An 11,921-nucleotide genomic window follows, 5' to 3' on the forward strand; every position below is an offset into this window, starting at 1 on the left:
ATAGTAATGAACATATACCAAGCTCCGGAATTAAAATTCGGGCCCGATAGCAAAAAAGTCAAACCTTAGTCAAATCTTTAAATTCATTAAACCTTTAAACTTTACATTTTCGACAAAATGTGATACGAGCTAGTAACCTCCGAATTCGATTCCGGGCATACGCCCAGGTCTCAAATCACGATACGGACCCACTTGGATCGTTAAAATACGGATCCGGGTATGTTTGCTCAAAATTTTGACCAATGTCATCTCAAATAGATCTTTAAGGTAAAATTTCATGTACGCAAATCGAGAAAGACTAAAATGAGATAATTGAGGTTTCAAAACTCAGAATTAAGGTTTAAAACTCTAGATGACCTATCGGGTCATCACAATGAACCTATTCTAACATCCAGATCAACAATTTGACCCTGATAACCTGAGAGTCAACTCGCAGTCAAACCTATGAACTTTTCAAATCTTCAAATTTTCATATTTCGTCAATTAGAGCCAAATCAACCTGGGAACATCCAATTCTAATTCCAGACACACGCTTGAGTCCAAAATCACCATATGAACCTATTGAAACTATCAAAATACCATTCTGAGGTCGTTTACACAAAAATCAACCCTCGGTCAACTTTTATAACTTATGTTATTAACCATGGAACTAAGTATTCCAATTTATTCTAAAACCTTTCTGAAACCAAACTAGCCATCCCCGCAAGTCACAAAATAATAAATAAGTATATGAGAAACATCAAATAATAAAACGGGACTCAAATACATAAAACGACCGCCGAGACGTCACACAACTGCAAACAATATATCATGTCAAATAGTCACACCTAATAAGAACTCAAAATTTTTAAACTCACATGTTGCTAAACAATTAGCTTCACTTTAAAATTTTGGATCCGTACTAAATTTTACTAATTTCAATAAAGCACCTCTTATTTGTGGAGCTTAAAATTTTATTGTTTTAATTTTTTCAATACGACTTTCTCATTATGTTTGCGCCAATAATTTAAGATTTAGGTTGAGCACACTATCTTATAAAACTTTTCATCGTCTAGTGAAAGAAAAAAATAGTTAACTTATATGTTGTACCACTCCAAAGAATAATATAGCTTTTGAGCAAGAATTCATATCACAAACACAAAGTGCTAAATTAAAATTATGACAACCTCATGGTCTATAAAATGATCTAATATTTATATAGAGAAGTTTCTTTTTTGCACTCCTTTAGTATTTTTTCCTTCATCTTAGATTCATTACGATATCCTTGTCCTCTAAAATTATCATTATCAAGCCTAATTTATCTTATCTACAACAACTTTAAAAAGACACTTTTTACTTGTATCACCGACTTCTAAAAAATTTAAAAAATACGTAGAAATTTTTATTGGATTTGTTGAATATTTACACTCTGTAGTAGAAAAGAAATACATTCTTAATTACTAGTATTTGGAGTGAAATTAAGTATGATTGACGAAAACTTTGTTTCTATAATTTTTGCAATAATTTATTCTAATTTCACTTGCCAACAAATTCAGCAATTCATTTTGTATATTATATCTAAGGTAATAATTATGAATATCATGTTTAATTTGTTGAATATGCTCTTGTATGATTAGATCAATTTCCACAATCATTTGAATTAGATTTTAAAAAATTATATTGCTTTCTTCATTAGATCTTTTTATTGTTTCCTTAAATTCCAAATTATTTCTTTCAATACTTTTTATCACGACAATAATTCTTGACAATACATATTTCCAACACTCTCCATCTCTATTGATTTAATCTTGAACATCTTTATCAATTATTTTATTTTTGTGCTATCTCATTTTTAAATCAAGCCATGTACCTACATTAATAATATGCTCCTTGATGTTTCATGAGTTTTAAGCTTAGCACTGACGTTTCTGCCATGGCCGATACCTTTACTTGCTAGTTTATGTTACTAATACTAGACATTATATTTAAAAACTTGTTATAAAGTACAATACTTCATCCAAGTATTTAAAATAAACCAATCATTTTCTTTCATGTCTTTCCTCATTTTCCAATTATCTTACAAAAATATCTTAACAATTTATCATTTGAAAATTTTATGTCAGCATTCTAATTAGATCATTTTCTACTTATAGATCACTCTACTTTATATAAATATTAGACAATTAACTAATATCATATATATTTCTAAAAATATAACTAATTGGTTCATCTATAGTTTCTTAGCTTTCTTGAGGATCAATGCCAGATGTAACGACTCGGCCGGTCGTTTTGAGTGTGTTAGCCCCGACCCCCTAATTATTGCCTTCTCCGTATTATATTGTGGTTACGTGACTTGCTGGAAGGTTTGATTTTTGGTTTCAGAGTGAAATGGGACACATAGTCCCTAAATTGAAAGTTTAAGTTAAAAAGGTTGACCGAATGTTGACTTATGTGTAGACGACTCCGGAATGGAGTTTTGATAGTTCTGTTAGCTCCGTTGGGTGATTTTGGACTTAGGAACGCATCCGGATTGTGAATTGGAGGTTCGTAGTTGAATTAGGCTTGAAATGGCGAAAGTTGGAAATTTAGAAGTTTGACCGAGAGCGGATTTTGTGGATACGGGACTTGGATTGGGGTTCTGGGAATTGGAGTAGGTATGTGGTATCATTTGTGACTTGTGTGCAAAACTTGAGGTCAATTGGACGTGATTTGATAGGTTTCGGTATTGGATGTGAAAGTTAGAAGTTCAAAAGTTCATTAGGCTTGAATCGAGGCGCAATCCATATTTTTAGCATTGTTTGATGTGGTTTTTGGCCTCGAGTAGGTCCGTTATGTGTTTTGAAACTAGTTGGTATACTCGGATGGGTTCCCGGGGGGGCTGGGTGTGATTCGGATCGATATCGGATCAAGTGTTAGACTTGTGCAAATGTTGAAGCTCCCAGCTTCTGGTGTAATCGCACCTGTGGAGGTTATGACCGCAGGTGCGGACTCGCACGTGCGCTTGAGGGAATGCAGAAGCAGTGAAGGCAGCCCAGGCAAGGGCTCGCAGATACGGACAAGGTCCTGCAGAAGCGGCTTCGCTTCTGCGGTGAGGATATGCGCAGGAGAGACGAAGTCGCAAGTGCGAAACATTTGTCGCAGGCGCGCACGCACAGGTGCATCCCTATGCTCACAGAAGCGGAGGCAGTGGAGCCTTGGGAAACCAGTAGAAGCCTAAGATATCTCGCACCTACGAGACCGCAGGTGAGACTAAATGAGTCGCAGGTGCAAAAGTGCTGGGCAGAATATTAAGTTCGAGGGTTTCGCTATTTCCTTCATTTTGGACATTTCAAGCTCGGGATTAGGTGATTTTTGAGAAGGGTTTCAAAGGGATTCTTGAGGTAAGTCGCTTGTGGTTAAATTTACTCAATAACTATGTTGCCCCATTGATTTTTTCACCTAGATTGTGCGATTTAGAGGTGTAATTTTGGAGTTTGAGGCTAGGGATGTGGAGAGTTTAAATTGGGGATTTGCGTGACGATTTGGTGTCGGATTTTGATAAATTTGGTATGGTTGGACTCGTAGTTGAATGGGCTTTCGGATTTTGTGACTTTTGTTGGTTTCGAGACGTGGGTCGGGGTCGACCTTTTGGGGCAATTTTTTAATTCTTTGCTAAAATCATAATTTTATTATTTAGATTAGTTTCCTATAGTTATGTTTAAAGTATGTAATTGCTTTTTCCTAGATTTGAGTTGTTCGGAGTCAGAAAATCGAGGGAAGGGCCTTCTTATTGACTGATTGAGCGTGGTTTGAGGTAAGTGATTTGTCTAACCTTGTGTGGGAAAAATTTCCCTTAGGATTTGTTGTTGTTGTGATAATTTGTGATATGTGAGGGCCGTGTGCGTGAGGTGACGAGTGCGTACACGGGCTAAATGTTAAAATTCTGCTTTTAGCTAAGTAGTTTCCTTTTTATGCCTTAACTGAGTTACCTTAGCATGTATAGTCATCATGTTTAGCCTAAACTCACATGTCTATTTGTCCTACCTCTTATCTGCAGCTTGTACTACATGCTTAGTTGAATTTTCTGCTTTCTTGGTTCCTAATCGTTATTAAGCTGTAGGATTCTTTACTTGGAATTGCTATCTTTGAAATATCATTGTTTCAGTTGTTAAGTTTTGGTTTTCGTGATTTTTTTCAAGGTGATTGGTTGGTTGTGGCATGAGGTTTCTGTCGTACGGTTGTTATTGTGGCACGAGGTTTCTATCGTGCGGTTGTCATTGTGGTACGAGGTTTCTGTTGTGCAATTGTTATTGTTGCACGAGGTTTCTGCCGTGCGGTTATTATTGTTGCACGAGGCTTCTAACGTGCGGTTGTTATTATTTGCACGAGGTTTCTGACGTGTCGTTGTGATTATCGATATGCATGGGTGGTATAAGGAAAGATTGTGAGATATTTAATTTTGGGACTACGAGGGGGTACCTAGGGAGTGCCCTTATTGATTTCTTCTATTTGTTGCATTGTTTGTTGTTGTTTTCCTTAACTTGTAAGATTCCTGCTTCCTTTCGTGTTGTAATTGCCTTCTTTGATTCCGTGGCTTTACCTTCCGTAAATTCTTATTGTTTCACTTCCATGTACTTTTATTTTATCATTATACCTTCTGCCTTATTTCTTATTAATCCCAGTAGGGCCCTGACCTGACCTCATCACTACTCTACCGAGGTTAGGCTAGGCACTTACTAGTTACCGTTGTAGTGTACTTATACTACGCTTCTGCACATGTTTTTGTGTAGATCCAAGTACATCTTATCATCCTCGGTTTTAGTGGGAGGATTGACTTGCTTATCATATATTTCAAGGTATACTTGCCCGCGTCCGCAGACCTCGGAGTCCCCTTTTATTCTGTCATTTCCTTGTTTCTTATGTTATGGATAGAGAGTGATGTACAGGATTGTGCAACATTGTATCTAGAGCTTGTGACTTATTTCTTACCGGGTTTTGGGAGTTGTACTTATATTGAGCTGTAGTTTTCATTTTATTTAGTTGATGCTTTGAGATTTAATGTTGTTATTTCAGTTATTCGCATGTTGTTAGGCTTACCTAGTCTTAGAGATTAGGTGTCATCACGACATCCTACGGAGGGAAGTTGGGGTCATAACAAGTTGGTATCAGAGCTCTAGGTTCATAGGTGTTATGAGTCATAGGCAGGTTTAGTAGAGTCTCGCGGATTGGTACGGAGATGTTTGTACTTATCTTCGGGAGGCTATGAAACTGATAGAAAAAGCTTCACTTCTTTGATTCCTTGTCGTGCAAAATTGTTGACTTCAGGATTCTAAACTTCTGTCTTTTTATTCTCTCATAGATGGTGAAGACACGTACAACCGGATCAGATGATCAGACATCCGTGCCCCGCGCGAGGTTGGGGCCGGGGTAGAGGTCGAGGATGTCCACGTGGTGCAGTCAGAGCACCCGGATGAGCTGCTATGGAGGAGCCACCAGTAGCTCCAGTTGGAGCGCAGGCACCTGAGACGCATGTTAGTGTACTAGCTCTCCACGAGACCCTCGCCCAGTTCCTGAGCATGTTCGGCACCTTAGCTCAGGCAGGGTTGATCTCACTTGCTCCTACCACATCTTAGGTCGGGGGAGGAGCACAAACTCCCGCCGCCCATACCCCAGAGCAGCGAGTTAAAGTCGACCAGGTTCCATAAGTCATACTAGTGCAGCCGGAAGCCCCAGTTCAGCCCGAGGTTAGGGAAGCAGGTTCTGAGGAGGAGGAGGAGCTCAGGTTCGAGAGGTACAAGAAGTACCACCCTCCTACTTTCAATAGCTTGGCATCAGAGGATGCCCAGGGTTTTCTTGACGAGTACTACCGTATCCTCCGTACTATAGGTATTGTGGAGTCTAGTGGGGTTGCTTTCTTTTCGTTCCAGCTTAGGGGAGCTGCTTATCAGTGGTGGCGAGCATATGAGTTGGGTAGTCCGGACAAGGCCGTTTCACTCACTTGGACTCAGTTCTCAGATATGTTCTTGAGGGAGTATGTTCCCCAGAGTCTCAGAGATGCATGGCGCGCAGAGTTTGAGAAGTTGCGCCAAGATTCTATGACCGTGTCGGAGTATGTAGTCCGGTTCAGTGATTTGTCTAGACATGCATCAGCCTTGGTTGCTATTGTTAGAGAATGGGTCCGTCGATTTATCAAGGGGCTCAACCCCAGTATCAGATTTAGCATGGACCGGGAGTTGGAGATAGACATTGCATACCAGCGGGTAGGGGGTTACTAGGAGATTCAACGGCATGCTGACTCGGGAGAGAGAGGAGAGAGAGGAGAGAGAGAGGCCAAGAGGTCTCGAGAGTCCGGCACTTATAGTGGTACCCGTGCCTCAGCTACAGCTTGTCAGGGTAGTGGCTATGTTAGTCGCCCTGTTCATTCAGCACTTCTAGCTGCCAGCGGTATTTCGGCCACTCCTAGGCCCTAGGCTCCCTATTATGCACCGCCATTGTCTAGTGCAGTGCACTTTCTGCACGGGGTGCTTTCAACGGTCAGTCCAGCCGATTATGCCCGAGCCAGCCACAGCAGCCACGTCCTTTGAGAGCTTGTTTTGAATGTGGTGACACTCGTCATATAATGAGGGATTTCTCCAGACTCAGGAGGGGTGCACTTCCACAGACCACTCACGCACCGCGTGCTCCACCGGATCCTCAGGCTATGGTTATAACACTAGCTACCACTCCACCTGCACAGCCAGCTCGAGGTGGAGGTCGAGCAGGTAGAGGTCGCCCTATAGGGGGAGGCCAGGCCAGATATTATGCTCTTCCTGCTAGGACGAAGGCAGATGCATCCGACTCTATCATCACATGTATTGTTTCAGTCTGTCATAGAGATGCACCAGTCTTATTTGACCCAGGCTCCACTTATTCATATATGTCGTCTTATTTTGCTCCATATTTTGGTGTATCTTGTGGTTCTTTGAGTTCTCCTATCTATGTGTCTACACCTGTGGGAGATTCTATTATTGTTGACCATGTGTATCGGTCGTGTTTAGTTGTTCTCGGTGGTTTTGAGACCAGAACCGATTTATTATTTCTCAATATGGTAGACTTTGATATTATTTTGGGTATGGACTAGTTGTCGCCCTATCATGACGGACCTATTCCAACTTCCGAAATTGGAATCCGGCCCCGATATCAATAAAGTCAACTCCCGGTCAAACTTTCCAACCTTTCAAACCTTCAACTTTCTAACTTGCGCCCATTCACGCCGAAACGACCTACGGACCTCCAAATCAACATCCGGACATGCTCCTAAGTCTAAAATTACCATATATTGAAATCGCCAAAATCCATTCCGAAGCCATCTACACAAAAGTCAAACTACGGACAACATTTTTAATTTAAACCTCCAAATTAGGGACTATGTGTCCTATTTCACTCTCAAACTCACCCGAAACTAAAATCAAACATCCCGGCAAGTCACTTAGCCACAATTTAATATAGAGGAGGCAATAAATAGGGGATCGGATCTAAAATACTCAAAATACATGTCAGGTCGTTACAATTTAATTCGCTCCTAGTACCCGAGGTTTAGGATTATTTTCTCCCAGAATAGAACGGATTACACACACTAGTGTAGCGGTACTTCAAACCCCAGTGTTTCAACGAACACAAATGGTGGCAGCAATCACACACTTACTTTTTGTTGGTTGAAAACAATGCAGAAAGACGGAAAATCAAATTTTACGCAAACCGCAAATTTTAAATTTTAACGAAAAAATCAAATCGGAGGAAAATCAAATCACCGTTGCGGAAATGGCCGTTTTGGATTTAAAAATACTAGTTTTAGAGTACGTGCGATGCGCGTGTACTCATTTCTTGAATAAAAACTTCTTAAAATTGACATAAATATTATTTAAAAAATGTGTCTTGTCACTTGTGGGTAAGATATTAGGATTTACAACGTTAAATCTCAGTTTACATTTTCGTTGTTATAATATGTTTGTACTTCAACTAAATATTTTCAAAGGTTTATATTCTAGTCTTTTATTAATTATAGGTAAATATTAACTCGTTAATAATATTCTATTGGATATTGTTGGAATTGTAAATATGAAGGATACGGCATCTTTATTAATGAAGGATAGGGAAGATTGGCAGAATAAACGTGGTAAAGATTTTGTGGTTTAGTTGCTAATTTTGGGTTGATGGTGATTTTTATTTCTTTTTAATAATTTATATATGGTAAAAGTTTACTTAATTTTAAAGTCCTAAATATTGTGGCTTCATACTTAATTCAAATAAGGAATAATTTGACAAGAAATATTTTAGTTGTTTTCAAAGTCCTAAATATTAAGAAATAATTAAATTACTATTTTGTCTAGTGTGAACTCTATTTTAAAAGAGTAAAAAGACGAACAATATTTCGCTAAGAGTAGGGTACGCGCTTTGCGCGTGTTCCCCTTGTCAATAAGTGAATAATTTTAGAAAAATTACATAAATAATACTAAAAAATATTTTTGAGTTATAATAAAAAATAAAATAAAATGTATAACTTTTCAAAAATATATATATTGATCTCATATCCAGTGTAATGAAAGTCCTTATAGTTTTATAATAATATCTTATGAAAATTATTGGTAATGAACAAACAATTAAAATTAACTACTTTTATCATGATGAGGTTGGCATATAGCTCCTAAGAAAAAAAATTGATACGTGAAAATATAAATGTTAAAAATAATTAATATCAAGTCAATAATTTGTAATATTAAATTAATATATACATATATATAATAGAAAGCTTTCATTTGTTAGAATATTTGCAAAAAAAAAAAAAAAAAGATAGTTAACGACAACTCATTTAGAATAAATTTTATCTCCTACTGTTGTATCGTTATTGTTTTAAGTTTGCATACATTAATTAAAAATAATAATTGACTGTATGTTGTTTTACAATTATTGAATAAATTCTACACATTGAGAATAAATGATGTTTGGAAGTCGAAATAATTATTGAGTGTAGTTTCAAGTATTATACAATAGTTTAATAGACAACATTTAGTTGATTTAAAAATTCTGTATATTAAAGATTAATATGGAAGATATTATAGATATGTTACACACTTCAAATAAGTAAATAATTTATTTAATATTTAAAATATTAGGATTTTCAATATAGTTCAAATAAAAATTTATTTAATAACTAAAATTTTAGTTGATTTAAAAGTTTTAAATATTAAATTATAATTTCATCCAATGTTAAGTTAAGAGTATTTTACCTTGTTTTCCAACTACAGTGAATTGTATATTTATTTTTCTTTCTTTTTCTGTATAGTTGTCCATTATTATTTCAAAACTTCGATTTTAATTTTTTCATAATACTCATGATTTTTAGATGGTTAGAAGGGGCTAAAGTTATAGGTAGTCAAAAATAAGTATATTTTCAAGTAAATAATGATATAAATTGATGTATATAGAATAGTTTAAATATTTTATTGAAAGAAAAGTGCACTACATTGAATGGAGCTTTGCACGTTCCTAAAATATTCTATGCACGTAGAATAAGAAGAAGAAAATTATAAAGTAATTGTTTGATTTGTTATGGTAAACTTAATTGATTTTGATATCCTAAATATTAGGATTTCCTGTGTGGCCTTTTAAATAAGGAGTAAAGTTTTAGTTGACTTCAAAATGCTAAATATTATGGAAATAATTAAATAACTATTTTATTTAGTGTGAACTCAATTTTAAAGGGGTAAAAAAAGGCGAATGACATTTCGCTAAGGATCTTCGTACTTTTAATATAGTATAGATTATTTTAATATTAACAAATAAATTTGGTCCAAAAATATAATCAATCAATTAGATCATTTAACGCAAGACTTGACTTCTTGTCATATCTTTAAGAGGTAGAAAAAGTGTAATTATATATATACTCAACAAAATAAGTTTTCCTCCTCTAATATGGACAATGTTCCTTTGTAAAAGGGGGAATTTCAAAAAATTTATTTATTTCTCCATTTCCCGTTCACCCTATTTTTGAACTAAAACCCAACATAACCTTTATGGTTGAACGGTAACCATCAAATTCTACAATTGAGTTAAGCCTAAGTTTATTTTCTTAATATGGTATCAAATGCAAACTTATCCATATTTTTTGTTTGCAATGTTAAGCTCATTCTTAATATGGTATTAGAGTCAAACTCATCCACATTTTTTGTTTACAATGTTAAGGCGATGATATGATGTTTATGCTCTAGATATTTAGCTATAGGAGTACAGAGCATGTTAAGCGTCCTACAGTGGTTGAAGGAATGACTTTTTTTAATGCGTTCTTAGATATTATGATAAGTTAGACTTTAGGTCTATATTCTTAACAAAAAGTTCTTTCTCTGAGCTGGGAGGGTATTCAATTTAGACTTAATATTGGTGGTCGTCACAAATTCTGTGGTTGCATGAGATAAACAAAGAAGAGACGAACAAGAAAGAAGACTACCAAAAAGTAATATCACAACGATAAAATCTTTATTGGACTGGAATCGCATACTTGATTTTTCCGGTGAATATCTTCGCTAAGAACCAAGTCTTTGATATCATCCATTTTGAGTTTGCTACTTCCCAATGAAGTGCTAATTATAGTTATTGTTGCAGACCAACTCTCCGATAGAGATGATAGTAGAATCAACGCTCTGACTTCGTCATCAAATGTTATATTAACAGAACTCAGCTGAGTTAATATTACATTAAACTCATTCATATGTTCCGTAAAATATCCACCTTTGTCATCTTCAAGTTGAATAATCAACGCATCAAATAGACCTTATTTGAAGCAGATGGCTTCTCGTACATATTTGACAATGTCTTCATCAGGCCTGCAGTGGTCTTCTCGTTAATGATGTTGAATGCTACATTTCGTGTCAGCGTCAAACGAATCACACTAAGAGCTTGGCGATCTAATAGCTCCCAATTAACTTTGGCCATATTCTCTAGTTTTACCCCGGTCAAAGATAAGTGTAATTTTTTCTGGTTCAAATTATCATCTATTAGTATTTTTCAGAATCCAAAATCTTTGCTATTGAACTTGTCAATCTTAACCCTCCCTTCTTCTGATGCCATTTTTCACAAACAATTGTGTGAATAGTGCCTGTAAATAGTAACCGTAAATACTACTCTGTGTAAGAAAAATGTTCCTACCGTATAAGGTAGACAACAATCACTATTGGTGAACAGTAATATCATTATGTGAAGTGGGTCTCGCATATAATCAACCGTCCCTAATTTCCTTTTTTTGTGTACTTATTTGATGGCCTACAAATGTATTGGTTGGAGTATGTTCCTCCTCTGTTGGAGCAGAGAGTTTGGGATGCCAACTCTTATGTACTCTGTACTCTTATGATTTCTCAATAATAGCAGCTACTGTTTGAAGCCAAAAAAAATAAATAGTACTTCACTATTGTGAATAGTGTTAGTATTGGTGATCAATAGTGTCGCACTATTTCTGTGAATAGTACCTACACCAATACCATACTTTTTTACCATAATTATATTATTTGTGATTTGATACCACTTGTTAGGAAGCGTATCAGGCTAATAGAAGGGGGAAATATATTTAAAGAGAAAAGCAATAAATTGCACGAAGACAAGATTTACGTAATTCGTTAATTTTTGTCCACTTCATGGACACACAGAGAATAGCTTTATTGATTGAAGAGAAAGAAAAAGTTGAGGGATGATTTACAAATGAAGAATGGGATGCCTATTTATAGGCAGAATGTCTGTTGAAAAAAGTTTCAGCGAATGTGAATATGAGGCAGGACAGCACCGCTAACTACGCGTCGAATTCTCTCTTTCATATTGTGACAGCCTACTTTTCCTGACTCTTATTTCTTTTTGTCTCTTTTTATCTTTCCTTTCTTTCTTTTTCTTTGACTTTTCATTTACCCACACGGGTTTGTCCCATCAGGTTGGACGGTAAC

At 36.2% G+C, this 11,921-nt stretch overlaps 1 protein-coding gene across 1 annotated transcript; it reads left to right on the top strand.

Annotated features, from left to right (window-relative positions):
• Positions 1–5,438: 5,438 nt before the first annotated feature.
• Positions 5,439–6,233, top strand: LOC138897186 (uncharacterized). Its single transcript, XM_070183146.1, has 2 exons — positions 5,439–5,489; positions 5,679–6,233. The coding sequence occupies exons 1-2, from the start codon at positions 5,439–5,441 to the stop codon at positions 6,231–6,233; spliced, it is 606 nt and encodes a 201-aa protein (XP_070039247.1).
• The last annotated feature ends 5,688 nt before the right edge of the window (positions 6,234–11,921 follow it).

Source organism: Nicotiana tomentosiformis, chromosome 8 (genome assembly GCF_000390325.3).
Source record: "Nicotiana tomentosiformis chromosome 8, ASM39032v3, whole genome shotgun sequence".
Classification (NCBI taxonomy): domain Eukaryota; kingdom Viridiplantae; phylum Streptophyta; class Magnoliopsida; order Solanales; family Solanaceae; genus Nicotiana; species Nicotiana tomentosiformis.

Coding starts and splice junctions, on each gene's coding strand:
- LOC138897186 (XM_070183146.1), top strand. CDS start 5,439: ATGGAGGAGCCACCAGTAGCTCCAGTTGGAGCGCAGGCACCTGAGACG. Junction 5,490..5,678: donor CGCAGGCACCTGAGACGCAT/GTTAGTGTACTA, acceptor ATACTAGTGCAG/CCGGAAGCCCCAGTTCAGCC.